General features: G+C 35.9%; 2 protein-coding genes across 2 annotated transcripts; both read right to left on the reverse strand.

Annotated features, from left to right (window-relative positions):
* Positions 1–2,441: 2,441 nt before the first annotated feature.
* Positions 2,442–9,791, reverse strand: phkg1a (phosphorylase kinase, gamma 1a (muscle)). Its single transcript, XM_026282830.1, has 10 exons — positions 9,630–9,791; positions 8,441–8,556; positions 7,395–7,573; positions 7,218–7,272; positions 5,136–5,201; positions 4,546–4,709; positions 3,918–4,008; positions 3,640–3,793; positions 3,398–3,523; positions 2,442–2,975 (listed from the first exon to the last, which is right to left on the reverse strand). Exons 2-10 carry the CDS (start codon positions 8,521–8,523, stop codon positions 2,709–2,711), a joined length of 1,185 nt encoding a protein of 394 aa, XP_026138615.1. The 5' UTR covers positions 8,524–8,556; positions 9,630–9,791; the 3' UTR covers positions 2,442–2,708.
* A 1,519-nt stretch (positions 9,792–11,310) lies between these two features.
* On the reverse strand, positions 11,311–17,442 carry chchd2 (coiled-coil-helix-coiled-coil-helix domain containing 2). The gene is made up of 4 exons (XM_026282850.1): positions 17,235–17,442; positions 14,819–15,074; positions 13,454–13,631; positions 11,311–11,627 (listed from the first exon to the last, which is right to left on the reverse strand). The coding sequence occupies exons 1-4, from the start codon at positions 17,279–17,281 to the stop codon at positions 11,617–11,619; spliced, it is 492 nt and encodes a 163-aa protein (XP_026138635.1). The 5' UTR covers positions 17,282–17,442; the 3' UTR covers positions 11,311–11,616.
* Positions 17,443–18,135: the final 693 nt, after the last annotated feature.

The raw sequence follows: 18,135 nt of genomic DNA on the forward strand, positions 1-18,135 counted from the left end.
AAATTTGACGTGCTGACGTCTCTCTATAACGTCACGTAACCTCATTAATATTAATTTTAGAAGCGTATCGCGTAACGTACGTGATATATATTAATGAGTTCATTCAAATCTTGTAGCTAAAGTCACTGGTCTGCACACACTCCATTTAGTCAGAATGGACCAACTGACTGGTCGAAGTGTTGGGCTAGTTACTCAAAAATGTTATATATTACTCATTACTAGTTACTCCTTCAAAAGTTAAATATTACTTTTTGGAAATAGAAATTAGCCCGTTTAATCCCAACATTTTCCTAAGACATCAAAATATCCAAATTATGTGTCATTAGTTACCCTTTGAAATAATCAATATAATTTTTTTAATTTTAATTTTTTGGGAAAAGTGTGTGGAAAAAAGTTGTGTTTTATGTTCGGTCACAATTGTGACCTGTGCGATAATATAACATATTTCTGCTGTCATAAAAATGTTTAGATCTTAGCCCAGCTACTTTAAACTGTTTGATCACATTCTAGGGTTACTATTATGCATTAAAAGAAAAACTTATGCAACACTGATAAGAACACTGAGATAAATAAATAAATAAATAAAAGATACATCCATCACTGCATTTCAAAATTGTTAATTTTGTCAAAAATAACATAAAATGCTTCATTAAAACATCATTATTGTAAATGTTAATTTAGTGCAATGGTTTTTCATATTTTATTGTCATTTTCATTAGCAACGGCAGTTGGATTTATATAGTACACTTAAGTTCACTGGTATCCCAGCGGTCACTACTGTGACCATCAACATGTTTACACATTCTATGACCACACTCAACAAAACTGAATATATGTAAATGGATATGTTAATACTAGACACCCTAAAGATCATGTGTACCAAAACTCATTCTCATATATTTATGTTAAGACACTTTACTAGGCATCATCTTCTCAAGGTGCTAACAGGAAATAAGCTGCTCTGGTCATGTGACAGTTTGCACTTATCACGTGAAACTGCACATGTTTAATTGAGGCCCTTTATTTTTTCATGCTTGCAGAAAGTACACTGAAAAATCAGTGAGTAAGGTGTTTAGAGCTTTATAAATAAAAACCTTTTCATGGCTGTGGGATTAAATGGGATAATTACACTATTTTCATTTCTTTCACGAACCACATAAGTTGCATATCCCCATAAAATTCTTCTAAAATGTTATTAACAATATATTTCTGTCTCATCATTAGACAAAGATCCGCACTGAACCAGCCAGAAGTAAGGCTATTACAACACTCAGTGTCTATCATTTCTGTTATACCAATATAAAATTACATTCCATTATGTATTTTATCAAAATAAATCTTACAAGTTCATAAGAAAATGTCTCATTCTCAAAAAAGATTTTCTACAGTTTATATCAGGATCAGAGTGATGTAATCAGAGTAATTCTTTACTCTGGCATGACTATAGTCAATGTAACGGCAATATTTCCATCCAATGAATGTAAGCTTTTTCATATTCCACCGTTGACTTCATGAGCCTGCCTGTGCAAGTTGTGAAATCTGATGAAAATAAATCTAGGAATTATTGAATTATCGAAAGTAACTAACTAACTAACTGTTTTTTGGATAATAACTGTAATATTATTACTGAAAGCTTATTAGTACTAGTTACTGCAAAAAGTAATATTATTACTGCAACTAGTTACTAGATACTGCCTATCAATATTCAGGACCATGTCACTAATGCTCTCTGGTCATTGAGCCCCTGTCCCTGTAATAGCCAATGGTAAAGTGTCTGGTGCTTTCGGTCATTTATGGATGTAAAAATACTGTGTAATCCAGGTCAAAAACTGTAAAAAAATATTTGAATAGGTTTTGAATAGGGATGATTTTTCAGGAACTGTGCTCATAGTAGTTTGAAGGCGAGTGTGGTCACATGATTCAGCCAGAGTACATTTACCACCATTTAGTTTTCCCAAGGAGCAGGTTTGGTGTGTACTCGAGGAGCTACTCGTCCTGTATCTTTGGACACTCTGTCCACAACCCGCTGACCTTCACGCTGGCCGGAGAAACACATGTCTGGAGCGTCACTGAGCAGCCCTGGGTTTTATCCCTTGGATAATAATAACCCACCGATGTGGAGAGACACATGGACAGCCTGGACCTCGGTTAAGGCTAGAACACATCAATACAGCGTCAGTTTTGTCACTCTGTACAACAATAATTGCTGTTTTTGCATCACTATAAGGGTAGGTTCAGGGTTGGGGTATAAACGTTAATAAAACACAATCTAATAGGAATTTAGTTTATTGTTAGCTTCCGGTTTTAGCTGTTTCCCTTCTAGCCACAACCCTTGACCTTTTGACCTAACCAGGTCAAACACGAATGAGCCAGTTCAGAGCACCTGCAAACTCAGGCACTTAGGTTCAGATATGACAACATGGTGTTAAAAAAAAAAAAGATATTTTATATTTTTGTTTTGTTTTAATATTTCCAATAATTTATCATATATTAGAATAAATAAACACGACCTGAATTATCATGAGAACTTCAGGTGTCCAGGTTCAGTGCAGTTTCAGTAACAGCATTTAAAAGTTGGAACAATTTATGCAACTGAAATGAAAGTGTAGATTTGCTCTCATATCGCTGTCACGCAGCATGAGGTATTAACTATTTCTTGAACATACTATCCTCTATAGTTTTCAGTAGTGTGCTTTACATATATGACATTACATCATTCGGAGAGATGAATCTTCTGTTTCCGCTGCTAGAGAAAGCAAGATAGCTTTTGGACTGTTCTCAAACAGGGCAGCTCTGTTCTGCGTCTGGCCCTTCTTCACCCAGTGTCCATAAATCTTGAACGCACAGGCATCGATGAGCTTGCGGATAGGCTTTACTGCATAGGGGTCGCTCTTGATCACTTCTTTGGTAACTGGCTTGGCACGGCGATAATTGCAGTAAATGCGCATTGCTGCCAAAACTGTCAAGCAGATCACCTGAAAAACACAAGTGTTTGCAATAAACCTAGAGGGGTTTACATTGGGACGATTCTGTATTTGTCATCTTTTTCTGTCAAATTCTTAAATGTGGTAAATTAATACAATACAAGTCAACTGAATCGACACTATAGGCTGTTATCAACCAAATTAAGTCAACATTAGCCAAATCTACTGCTGCAGAAACAACTTACTTAAACAGCTTACTTTTAAAAACTACAACTGGTTGTCTTAATAAGAGAGGCATTGAATCATTCATTCAACCAATTCATTCAAAATAGCAATCCAGAACAATCCAAGTCACTGGTTTTATCGATAGTTCATTGAATCATTCGCTCGGACGATTCATTCAAAAATGATGATTTCCTCTGGTTTGTTTATTGGTAATAACTACATATTATTCTCAGTTATATAGACCCCACCTTGAACTTCCTGTAGGGGCTGAAATGTCGCACCTCTGCGACCACATACTGCTGGAAGAAAGGGTGGTTTAAGGCATCTTTGGCAGAGTAACGTGCCTCAGGATTCACCACCAACAACCTGGAGATCTGAGAGAGTTCGCAGGGCAGGTTAGCCGATCTTTTGTAGGCTTTATTCATTGGCTGCTAAAGTTTAACAAGTGTATTCCACTACTCTGATCATCCCAGATCTGCTACAGACGCACCAGGTCTTTGACGGTGTCTGAACGGTCGTCCCACTCCGGAGAGGTGAACTGGTAGCTTCCCGCCAGGATCATGCGCAGCATTAGCATCTGCTTCCTGTGCCAGAAAGGAGGAGAACCTGCAAGAAGGGTGTACATGATCACCCCTGCGCTCCAGCTGAAAAACACAAGAACCGGTGCCATTTCTCAATCCAGCACTACTTACAAGTAGAATTTACATCGGTTGGTCGTCAAGACTGAGCTCTTATAAGTCTATTTCTAAAATATGAGGGTGTACTCACAGATCAACGGCGGTCCCGTAACCCTGGTGGTGAGGATCCATTGAGCATTCGATAATCTCTGGGGCTAGATAGCCTGGGGTCCCACATACCTCTATGTATGACAACACAATATCAAAGGAGGCTCTAATGAAACACGTTTATTTGGCTGTTATATGATGCATGCTCATTCTATGTATCTGGAATCATAACATGTAGTATGTTATGTAATGAGACTATGGCTTTATTGAATTCACCCTTTTACAGTCTTACGGTAAAGTGTATTAACATCTCTCTTATCGGTTAGCCATGTTCTTGGAACAGCGGCAGCTACTCTGTTCCTGGTTAAAGGTCAGAGGGCACAGCAAATAGCAAATAGCTTCTCCAGTTCCATGTGTAACATCTCATGTAAGGATAACATGAAACCCGAATCCAAGAGCTGCACAAACCTGACAACTACTGGTCAGAAAATGCAAATCGCATCTGACCTCAGTTCTTCAATTCAGGGGCCTGTGACTGATGTCAATATTGGGACTATTTTACAATTGCACACACATGCACAACAAAAAATACATTTTATTTTTGAAATATTATCAAGAAAAAAAAATACTGAAAAAAACTCATGACACACACGTTAAGAAAAGTTTCTTACCGTTAAGTTTTTGTCCTGGTGCAATCTGCACAGCAAAGCCAAAATCAGTGAGTTTGATGTTCATATTGTCATCTAGAAGGATGTTTTCTGGCTTCAGATCTCTGTGCACGATGTTTTGAGAGTGAAGGAACTGAACCACCTCGAACAGTGACCGCATAATCTTCCTGCAAAATGAAACAAGTACACTGAACTGTGGTCATATTTCATCCTAAAATCAATACAAAAAACAAGACATCACTCCGTGTTGATGAGACATTAGTGCAGGAGTTCATTACGACTCGCCCAGGAACAGCACAGAAGTTCTGAGAAATCAAGATGAATAAAATCTGTTTTATTCATTGCACCAAGTTATCGATTGCATCTGTCATCCGTCATCATCTGGAGTATTCAGAAAGTCGCGTTTTTATGTATCTTGATTCCTCAAAACGGTGCACTTGTGTGTGCGATGACAAAAAAGATGAGAGTCACTATAATTCAGAATAATTTTTCATAAAAGTTTTTTTTATATATATAATTTTGATTTGATATACTTTTGATGAAATATGACCCGCACATGTCCTGGAGAGATTTGATGAAATCATTATACTAACCTTGTCTCTTTTTCACTGAGTGTAACCTTCTCGGTCAGGTAATCAAAAAGCTCTCCTTTCTTCATCCTGGGAGAAAAAGATTTATTGCATTTAACTCTGTTTAAATTGTATTAGAATTAAATGTTAATGTAGTTATCATGACCTCATATTAATAAAAAAAAAAAGATAAACACACATATAATATAAATTTACTAAACTCAGCAAAAAAAAAAAACCATCCCTTTTTCTGGAAATTGTTTTCTCAATATATTTTGGAAACCTGTTTCTGCCACTAAATAAAAAAATAAAACAAGGTCATTTTTATCTCACAATTCGGACCTTTTTTATAAGAGAAAAAAGAAAATCAGAATTGCGAGGTATAACTTTTTTTTCCCCTCACAACTGTAAGTTTATATCTCAAATTATTATCTCACACAATTGCAAGATGTGAACTCTTAATTCTGAGAAAAAAAGTCAGAATTGTGAAATAAAAAGTCGCAATTACCTTGTTTTATTTTTTATTCAGTGGCAGAAACGGGCTTCCATACATACCAGACCAGTGTATAAACAATAATTTTCATGCTTGTTCCATGAACTACAAACAATTATTCCACTTGTGGAACGGACTTTAAGACACTCACAGTTTACAGGTGGCAGGGAATCAAGGTTTTAATAACGTAGGAATTAAGAGTTAAAAGTAATAAAGAGATGTTTCAATTGATTCTGTAACAACCAGATGAAAAAAGTGCAGTCCATGAGGAAGAGATGCACTCGCTTTGAGTCATTATCCAATTACTGCTTAATAAATACCTGTAAAACTTGTTCATTTAAAGTCTAGGTTTGTTTAACTTTTTATGTTTATTCAAATGTTTACACGTTAAAGGTCCCGTTCTTCTTGATTCCACGTTTTAACTTTAGTTAGTGTGTAATGTTGTTGTTAGAGAATAATAATATCTGTAAAATTATAAAGCTCAAAGTTCAATGCCAAGCGAGATATTTTATTTAACAGAATTCGCCTACAAAAAACGGCCCGTTTGGACTATATCCCTCTAGTTCCTGCAGTAATGACGTCACTAAAACAGTTTTTTGACTAACCTCCGCCCACATGAATACACAAAAAGGGGGCGTGGCCTTGTTGCGCTCCGACGGAGAAGAAGGAAGAGCTGCGTTTGTGTTCGACATGTCGTCGAAACACTTATTTTCATCTTGGAGTCCAATCATCTTTGTTTGGGCTTCCCAGGGACGCTGTACTTGGAGATCAATGGTTACAATTTATATTTAACTCGATTCCCGAAAATTATAATCGACATGTAAAACTATGTGCAGCACATTTAGTTGAGGACAGCTTGCTGAGGACAACATCCTCAATCTCTATCAGTTTAATGCCAGATTCGCAAAAAGATTATTCTTGAAAGATGGAGCAGTTCCCTCTTTGACTGGAGAAGGCGTTGTTTATGGACCACAACCGGTAAGTGTATTTTATTATTTAAGTTGGTGCGTTTAACAGTTTCTGTAACTTATTACAAAAAGGGCAACGCTGTTTAGCTTTGTTAACTAGATGTTAGGGCTGTGCAAAAAAATAAAATGCGATTTTCATGCGCATCTTGTCAGCAAAGGCGTTCTGTGATTAGAAGAACATCTCCAGCACGTACAGATCAGGATTGTCAGGTTTTCAAAACAGATCCTGCCCACTTGCTTCTCGAAACTACTCCAAAACTAATCCAATAGTTTCGCGTTCCAGGAGGGCAGCGTGTGCTCAGCTGCTGTCGAATCACAACACAGGAACCGCTGGCCCAATCAGAACTCGTCACGTTTTTCTTAAGGAGGGACTTTATAGAACAAGGAAGTCATCAGCCCGTTTTTGTGACAGTGAAAACAGCGGTATACAGATAGGTGAATTGTGTGAAAAATACTGTGTTTTTTTACATGCGAAACATGAACACATGTTATATTGCACACTCTAAACACAATTCAAAAAAGCACGAAAAACAGGACCTTTAAGAAATTAGCTGGAAGTAAAAGCAGCCGAATATGAGAGAGGTTTCTTATTTGTGCTGAGATTGTACTGTATGCTGGCATTTGGTATAAACGAACTCTACTTACAAGTCGAACACTAAGAAGAAGAAAGCTTTGGTTTCAAAGGAATCCTTCAGCTGAACTGGAGAGGCAAGAAACGTTTTCGAATCATTAGAGTTCATTATATCATGAAATAAAATATGCATTCTTAACAAGATACTGTTACATTTTGCAATTTAAAGCTGCTACTTTGTGGATACTCACTGATATTTTCTTGTCCACACACCTTCTTGAGGATGTCTACCTCTTTTATTGTGGCATTTCTGATCTCCTCGATCTCCTCAGGGCTCATCTTATCTGATGGCGTGATGTCTATGATCTTGACTGCATATTCCTGAGTGCTGCGCTTGTGGATGCAGCGTCGAACCACGCTGCTCACCCCTCTGCAACACAAGCCTCATCAGCTACACAACTACTACTCTCCATAACCAAACACATATCATATCATATGTCTTCTGAAGAAAAGATGTAAAGAATATAACATTGTACAGTATATAATGCATACAGAATCAGTTATGAATACTAAATGAATAATGTGTTTTAGGTCAAATGAATCCCCTGCACTAATGCCTTCCTGTTATTAAGTAACTTTTATGGAATTACTATTATTCAACATTTGCAATTATAAGTACTTTGCATTTAGTTTTTAACTCTGGAACCACGAACCATTGAGTCAAAATTATATTTCTCTTTGTTTAGCCCTACGATAATTCATCATTAATTCACAATGTTTACGGCATTCTAAATTCTACATTTAAATTATACATTTAGATTACTCATAAATATTATAAATATGCATGAATATGCATTTTACAAATATTATTTAGATGTAATGACAATTGGAAAGTAAAATTGTCATTTTGTCACAACTGATTTTTTTTTTTTTTTTTGGAGATAAAAAAGGTACAGGCAAACAAAACCGGTCCAAACCAAACCTGATTAGTTTCAGTAATTTGACAAAACTTTGAACCAATATACAATTTTTTTATTATTACTATTGCTTATTATTTATCCCAAAACACTTTCAACAAACATCCATCTTAGTCATATTTCAAACCAAAATCAAAAGATTTTTTTTTAACATTTTGGAAATATTTAGAAATATTTATATATATATATATATATATATATATATATAATAATATAATATATTATAATATATATAATAAAATATTACATAAATTTGGATGAAATATGACCTGAAATTTTTTTGGTCTTCACTAAAACCTTATTGCACTATCTGACAATACCTTCCAAGGATCTCCTTTGGATCATACTTCTCATAGAAGTCCTGTGCTCCGGCCCAGTCAGGAATTTCATCTTCTTTGGTCATTATTATAGACTCGCCTGGAAGAAAACTGGGCTCCTGCAAACATCAGCTTCATGTTTACATGTTTACATCATCAGACATGCATGTTTACATCTGTTACACGCAGAATAAATGATAAGAAGTTCATTATAAAATAATCACAACATCTAAGAACATATTGGTATTGGTTACAATTAGTGCTTTCAAATGATTAATCATGATTAATTACATCCAAAATGAAGGTTTTTGCTTACATAATATATGTGTGTATATTTATTATGTATATATAAATACACTCATATACAGAAAATATTTACATGTATTTAAATGTATATATTTATATAATTTATATTACATATAAATATATTTAATATACAAATACAACATATTTTTATTAAATATAAAAATGAAATATATACATGCGTGTGTATATTCATAAATACATAATAAAATATACACAGTACACACATATATTATGTAAACAAAAACTCTTATTTTAGATCTGATTAATCGTTTGACAGCACTAGTTATAATATAATCAAATAATACAACCATTACTTTTATTAATAACACAAATAGTAATAATACAAGCTTTAACAATATTATAATAAAACAACTCAAGTCTTTTCATAGATGGAATTACCAGGGGGCTTTGAAATATTACTAAATAATAACCACATTAGTATGATACTGCTGTGGCACATGTCCATAAACAATGTAGGTAACTGTGTGTTTTTCTACACCATGCATTACCATTTCTGTCATATCCCAGACAGCAAGCAGTTTCGGCTCAGAACCGGCCCACATCTGGCCCGCATGAAATCCATAGTACTTTTAGAGTACCATTGCTACATACTAGTGTACAGTGATCTTATCCAGCTCCATAATTAGTAAGGGTCAGAAACACAATCGTGTATTATATTTCTGTTGCTTAATTTATTTTACCGTTTTTATTTGTAGCGTTCTGCGTTGGCAAAACACCCTGGTGTACTCTGGTCATATGTGCTCGCTATGTTTATACACAGTACAGAAGCAGCAGCTCTGCATCAGTCTGTGCTGCAGCATCATGGACGGCGATCACACACGAGCTGATTACTATCAGCAACTCACAGCGACTAAATTCGACATACCTGTTAGAATCGCTATTAGTCCTCCTGTTGAAGTCAGCGATCAGCCTTTCTTCAGTCATATACCGCGAGAGATACAGCACGACGGCTCTGCTGCCTTCAACAACACAGCGCCCATAAGGCAACTGAATGTCAAGCTCCAAAAATAAAAAAGCCGTATTAAAGGCAGGACAGTCCCATATCGTATTACCACTTACGGCTATGCACTCTAATAATAACGAAATCAGTTCACACTTACATTTCTGTAGCAATTAATTATATAAAACAATAATTTATTCACAACAGATATTTTGTATTATTATTTAAAGGTGTCATATGATGTTGCTAAAAAGAGCATTATTTTGTGTATTTGGTGAAATGAAATGTGTTTATGCGGTTTAAGGTTGAATAAAAACGCATTATATTCCACATACTGTACATTATTGTTTCTCCTCTATGTCCCGCCTTCTGAAACGCGTTGAGTTTTACTAAGCTCATCGTCTGAAAAGCGAGGTGAGCTGTGATTGGCCAGCTATCCAGTGCGTTGTGATTGGCCCAATACCTTAAGCCTGTGACGGAAATGTTACTCCCCTTAACATATTGTGATGCCCTGCCTGGCCTGAGCGATAAGACATAAACATTAAACCCCATTGGAAGGCCAAACTAAGTAGTTTGTTTTCTCAATGAAACCGCGTCACACATGGCCTTGAGTGAGTGAAGGCCGGAGGCGGTGAGCGTGATTTCACCAAGTACAACATCCTTGATGATCCTGCAACAACATTCCAATCAACCAATCAGAATTGAAATACAACTTTTAAGAAAATATCTGTTTTAGGCTTATAATCAGGGTTAGGTGCTTCTACACTCTTGTTAATCAGCTATATTTCACCACGAGTTTAGGAATAAATTATGGGTAGGTTAGGTTTAGGGATTGGGTTAAGTCTATATTTTTGGACAATTATGTTGATCCAGGAACATGTCTTACTTGGCCTAGAGTGAGCCGCGGCCTTGGGTGAGCAGAGGCGGCCGGCAGATTCGACAAAGGAGCTTGCAGCAACCACGTGTGACAACCGCGGACTGGACTCTGCTACGTCCATGGTGAAAGCCGCTCCGGCGATCATCAGTGCAAAATGTTGATGTATTTCCTCAGCGACCAGCAACCGATCAGCTCCATGCATGACGAAGCAAATATCTTCCTCTTTTGGAAAGCCAAACAAAGTAGTTTCGCTTTCAGTGAAACACACAGCATCTATACGACATAGCAGCAGCAACAACAATACTACAACAAGGATAAAAGGTACGCCATCGTGAACATCTGGGCTGTGTTATGCAATTCTTCCTACATAGTGATGTAGAGATGTGGGGTCGTTTTAGAACGAGCCGTTTTAGGGGGTGTGGTTGACTCTTAACCTTTATAAAGAAAACCTCTTTGGTTTTGAGACTTTAGTCTTTGCAACTTTACAGATCTTCTTTATGCACCAAGAGCTTGTAACACTCCAAAGAGAAAGGACAGATTTAAATCACATCATATGACCCCTTTAAATGTTGCCTACAAACATATATGGGAGATGATTTAACATCTAAACTTATTACAGAAGCTGAGATGACTGTAGTGTCAGCTAACTGCATGAATGACTATATTAAGGCATTAGTTATGCTATACTTGAATAGACACTGTGGGTAAAAATTACAGCAAACAGCAATGGAATGTTTCTGATCCTTTTATTCACTATTCAAGACCACATCATTTGAATTAAACTTGTTTTAATAACATCACAAATTCTCCTGCAGAGAAATACACATTGTGATCTCTTCTACAGTCACTCAAGCAGAAAAGAAAAATCACCAGATATATAAATACTATGCATCACAGATGTTACACAGCATTTCTTCTTTTATTTTTGACATAGGTCCTAATATCTGATTGAGATGTATTTTTTAGAGGAATCATTTTCCAGAAGCAAGCAGACGGTGAATGGCTATGGTCGTGTTCGTGTCTCCGATCCAAACCTTATGACAGTCCTGTAGGAGGAGGTGGGGAAAAAAAGAAATCAATCTTTTAATTACTTTAGAACAATACAACCCATATCCATTAATAATGGAAAAATACCGCAAAGGAATGTTGTTGAAGCAAACTGATGTAGGCTAGTCCACTACATGATCAACAAAACTGTGTCGCATACACCATATATTGCAACAAGAGAAAATATAAAGGATGAATAAATAGAATGGTTCACGATAAACGGAAAATCATTTACTCACCCTAACGTCATTCACAGACCGTAACACTTTCATTCATGTTCAGAACACAAATGAAGATATTGTGAATGACATCAGACATTTCTGTCTCTCCATCAACAGTTCAGAAAGTCCTACAGGCTTGGAGTGACATGACGGTGAGTAAATGATGAATTCTGGGTGAAATATTTTATTATCTGATTTCATGAACTTAAACCTTATTCAGACGGGACTAGTTTTCGAAACTACGTTTGACTTTCGATTCTTACTACCTGACGTCTGAGATTCGGACGGGACTAACATCTCTGTGTTTATTACAGAGGTGGGACGGTCTGTTTTGTGCATCTGGGCGTCAAAGAGATCACGGGCTCTGTATGCATGCATTGCGTATAGTCATTCGGATTGATTACCATTAGTATTATTCCACAATATATACTAAGTGGCTAGTATAGCAAAACCATGTTAATGTGTTTCTTTAGTTTAACTCGTTTTCCTTTTTTTTGTAGTAGTAGGCTAAACCCATGTTTCATTTTCATGAAGGTACATCTGTATTTAAAACATTATGTAACTGAGTGCATATATGAACGTGAGTAATCTTACCTGTTGCTGATATTACAATAGCCAGTATTAACAGTTTACGTGATCTGGCTCTTGATTTTATTTTTATTATTATTATTATTATTATTTCTATGCCTGGAAGTAAATATATTAAACATGCGCGCGGTAAGAGCATCTACGGTAATTCATGTTGGCCAAAACACACGAGGAAATCAATTTGGATTCATCTGATTTAAAAAACTACCAGCCAATTTCAAAACTGTCTTTCCTGTCAAAAACTCTGGAGAGGGTTGTCTTTCAACAGTTTTCTATTAATTTAAATAGAAATGGTTCTTTTGATAAGTTCCAATCTTTCTCGAAGTGTCTAATGATCTGTTTTTGCCTGTCGATTTGGGAAAGCATGCAATTTTTCACTTGATTTGACAGCTGCATTTGATACTATAACACATAAAATACTGATGGAGGACTTAAGAATGCGAGCTAGGATCCAAGGTATTGCTCTTAACTGGTTTAATTCATATCTCTCTAGGAGAACTTATTATGTCGAATAAGGAAATTTCAAATCCTCTTCTGCTCAAATGAAGTATGGTGTTCCACAAGGATCAATACTGGGTCCAGCCTTATTTTCTATTTACATGCTTCCTTTGGCTGATATCTGTCAGAAACATAATGTATATCATCATCCTTATTGTCGATACACAGCTTTATCTGTCTATAAAAATGGGGGATAATTCGGCCTTACAATCTCTTTTTGCATGTTTTAATGATATTAAGGAGTGGACTGAAGACTGAAGTGATAGTGTTTAGCCCTCCGAGCTCTTAATTTAAAGACTTAGATCTTCTCTGTTGCATTTGATTGTAATTAATTCTATGTAATTTTGTGATTGTTTGAGAGTTTTTAGATTGTATGTCTTATGTTTGATATGTAAAGCACTTTTGCCAACGTCTGTTGTTTTTAAATGTGCTATATAAATAAATAGACTAGACTAATGAACTAGACTTAATTATAAAATTTTGCGAACTGGTGCCACTAACAACATCTGTGTACATACCACTGGAGAATTTGCATTGTTTCAGTACTTCGCTGAAGCCCTCACAGAGTTTGAGGTCGCTCTGTGTCTGAGCGCATTCAATGAACTGCTTCAGCTCATAAGCACAGGGACCCTGCTGCTGCTGCTGGTACATGGATGGCTGCTGCTGCTGGTACATGGGCTGAGCCTGGTAGGGCTCCTGTGGGAAGGTTTAGGATAAAGAAGCATTTTAGGATTCTATTTTTATGTGAATGTAGAAATCCTAAAACCATTTAGCAAGATCAACCAGATTTAAAAGATGATTAAATAAAGGAATTTAAAAAAATATTTTGAGAGACTGTACTAAGAAGTGCTTAAATGTATGGAATGTGCATTTGTTGTGTTCTTCCGTTCTTAGAAGTATATTTGGTATTTTACGGTGTCCTTGTTGCAAATTACATGTGCTTACTTTATTGATGACAAAACATTAAACATTATTAAATGCAACAAACCCCAAACCAAACCCTCATTCTAACCCTAAGCAAATAGTAAGTACATGTGGCTAGCTAATATTACTTATTATTTACATTTATAATTACACTGTAACAAAGACACCATAAAATAAAGCAGTTCCTTACAATTTTACTGTATACTTTAAACTGTACTTAAGGAAAATTAAATAATCTTAACGAAATAAAAAGACACTTAAGTGTGAAGAGAGACTAACACACTTTAAAAAGTGCACTTTGTAAAAAACATACAATTTGCATTACACTCATTTGGATTTGTTGACCAACGTTCTTACTTAGCCACATGTAAGCTACTTGATTATAATTTTAAGTAATGTTATAACTTTACAGTTAATATATTTTAAGTGTACTACACTTCAAAAATATTTAGATACATGAAATACAGTTGAAGTCAAGAGTTTAAATACAGCTGGCAAATTTTGCAAAATGTTCATTATTTTACCAAAATAAGAGGGATCAAACAAAATGCATGTTATTGTTTATTTAGTACTGACCTGAATAAGATATTTCACATAAAATAGGTTTATAAATTTTACATTGTCCACAATACTGTGTCATATTGTGTTGTTACTTGATTGATCCACAGCTGTGTTTTTTTGTTTAATAATAATTGTTCATGAGTCTCTTGTTTGTCTTGAACAGTTAAACTGCCTGCTGTTCTTCAGAAAAATCCTTCAGGTCCAACAAATTCTTTAGTTTTATAGCATTTTTGTGCATTTGAACCCTTTCCAACAATGACTGTGATTTTGAGATCCATTTTTCACACTGAGGACATCCAAGGGACTCGTATCGTGTAATGACATATGAAGAAGTACCTAAATCCTACTGGGAGAGCTGAGTGTAACTACTCAAACGGGTAGTTTGGCTTCGAGTTTACCTGATAGGTGACATCAGGCCTGGCAGCCTCTGAGTTTCCACCTCCGCTGAAGCCGCCGGTCATGGCGTGACCTATAGTGTGTCCGACAGCAGAGCCGACAGCGACGCCCGCCGCGGTGGACGCCATCTGAGCGAACATCCCCGGCTGACGGGGCGCAGCAGCAGGAGCGCCCACCGCCGATGGTGGAGGAGGAGCGGGAGCTGGGGCGTAGGAGCGAGGGGGAGGAGCTCGAGCCATTGGTGGAGGGGACGAGTAACTAGAGTGAAAACACATCATCATCTACCTGTACAGGAAGAGCTCCTAATACAAGGTTCACACACTAATCAATTTCAGTGACAGATTTTGGTTATCATCAGTATTTGATTCCATTGTTCTTATATGGTTGCTAGGATGTTCTAGGTGGCTGGTATACAGGATCAAATAGTGACTGATACACAGTGCATATGGGAAATTTATGGATTTTCAATATATATATATATATATATATATATATATATATATATATATATATATATATATATATATATATATATATATATATATATATAGGTCAGTAGATGTTGTACATTTATTTCTCAACAATTAATAAATATTTACTGATGTCTGTTAATTTCCAAATTTTATTTTAGACATTTTTTTCTTCTCATCTCATGTTCAGTATTAATGTTTAAAAACCTGAATAATTCTTCGTATTTACTAGAGTTGTTCCGATTCCGATACTAGTATCGGAAATATCTCCGATACCACAACAAATTCTGGCATCGGCATCGGCGAGTACATGAACCCATATACCGATCCGATACCATTTTCTTAAAAAAGACCTAGTTATGACCGCAAGCTTTGCCTAACCGCTGCACGGTTCTTCTTCGCTGCTCAAAATGCATTGAAAACACAGGAAGTTGTGCTGTGTTGCCACAAGCAACCCCTGTTTAGAGCAGCGAAGAAGAAATGAAAACGCGTTAGCAGCCCTGATCTATATATGACTGGATCACTCATCACATTCTAAACTGCCAAAAGACAGTGAAGCCGCTTCTATATTATAGATCAGTGGTTAGCAGTATGTCTCTGTAGTACCGGTAGTTACAGACTCTCAAGTATATTCAGTACCGGCAGCTGCGTTCAGTCGCTTCCGTGTAAGTCAAAACGCAGGTCTCCAGACAGTAGCCGAATATATACTAGTGTCTGTGAATATTAAACTGCAAAATACTATTTAAATATTACTCCCGCAAAATCTACATCTCTGTGGGTGACTGGCACAGATGCGCGAGAGCTCGCTGTTTTGTAGTCTCTGCTGTGTGTCATGAGGACACGAACGCATAAACCGTCACTTCATGAGAATTTACCGTTTCATTTGAGAATACTGTCATATCATAAACACAGACACTCAAAGATCTTCATGGCAGCCCATTAAAATAAATGTTTGGTTTACATGAGTAAATTGACAATATATAAAGCTACTGTTGTAGCCTACAGTAATAATAATACGTCTCTATAATAATAATAATTATGCCTAGATGGTTGCTTGTTTTTTACTTGTTTTGTTGTAAAGAGATTATCTGATTAATAGATCTTTTTTTATATTCCTAGACTTATTTGTTGCAGTTTTTTTATACAGTTATATTGTAAAACTTAAATACCTTTTTTAGTTTGCGGTGTTAGATTTTTGGCTGCATTTGAAGTTCTTTTTTGCATAAGAAAATAAATAATACTGTCAAATTCATGTTAGATAATAAAAATACTGTAATAAATACAGTAGTTCACCATGTATTTGTTCATGTTTTATTGAGGGATCTGTCTGAAGCACACCATAAAAAAATTCTAGCAATTTACACAGGGCTAGTAGTATATACAGCTGTATATACAGATATACACCCAGGTATCGGATCAGTACTCGGTATCGGCCGATACCCTGAGCCCAGGTATCGGAATCGGTATCGGGAAGAGAAAAAGGGTATCGGAACATCTCTAGTATTTACCCAAAGCCTGGAGGTTTTAAGAATAGAAAATTTAAACAAAAATAATTTAATACACTTTAAAAAAATTCTAGAATTATATAACCATTGCACTTTCATAACAGTGCATGTCTACGAAAAACAGGAAAGAAACATTTCAGAGCAGAGAATAATTAGAAATGTTATAGATTATATTAGATTAGATATTGTAAACAAATATTTTCCAAAGCGACTCGTTCATACACACTCGTGTTCATATTAAATGCAAGCCATGAGTATCCTCTGCAATCACCATCACTATTGTAATAATAATATGCTTAAAGAGACACTAAGAGAGTCTTGTGAAGCTGTAGCTGTCAGTGATGGTAAAGAAGTTTAAACCCGATGTAAACTGCTGGTTAAGTACTGACGCATGACTAGCACTGACACATGTAACGTTAGTTAGCTAATGATAACCCGCTCACCTTGGAGGACTCATCCTCGAAGTTCTGCTTCGGCTTCCTCTTGGCATGATGTTTTTATATGACTAATTCCAGAAAAAGTTCCGAGATTCGCAAAGAAATTCTGTTGTTTTAATCTCACTGTAACGGCGTAAGTGCGCTACTGACCTTCGCAATTCACACTGTACTTAGAATCCGGGAACTTTCCAGTGTATTACATCATAACGTTTGACATCCGCTCATGCGCGTGCTGTTCTTCCGGAATATGCCGCAACAAAGTGAAACGGTGGTGTTTACGTTTATCTTCAATTAAATAAAAATTGCTGTTACTCTTCTATTTTAATACTAATTGTATAGTTTGTGTAAGAAAATTTCAAAGGTGAATTGAAAAATGTGTCGATAGTGTTTTGTTCGTATTTTATTTGCTCATAATTACGTAACGTTACAATGCATATGATACATAATTCATGTTTAGTAGCAATATCACCTTTTCTTCCTTATTACTTAACTGTAACTGAATTATTTTTTCTAAACTATGTGTTTTTTTACGAGTTTACAAATTATATACAGACACATATATAAAACAGCACAGTACATGAAAAAATTAAATACCAATTTTATAGTGCATTATAAGAATCCTAGTACATGGTTATTAAAATATTATGACCCCTGTATTTGACATAAGCCTATCATAGTTTTGTCATTTTAGATTGGCGAGTGTCCGTCATGACTTTAAAGATCATGACTTTCATTTTTACTGCATAGCTTCTTAATAATTTGAAAGCATCTCATCAGATTATTTGGGTTTCTAGGCCTTTCACAGGACTATCAGAGAAATTTACCTTGACTGTAGAAATATCATTTACATTTCTGTGAGTTAGTTATCAGGAAGCGGCAAAACCCATTTTTGAATATGCAGATTATT

The sequence above is a fragment of the Carassius auratus genome, chromosome 15 (genome assembly GCF_003368295.1).
Source record: "Carassius auratus strain Wakin chromosome 15, ASM336829v1, whole genome shotgun sequence".
Lineage (NCBI taxonomy): Eukaryota > Metazoa > Chordata > Actinopteri > Cypriniformes > Cyprinidae > Carassius > Carassius auratus.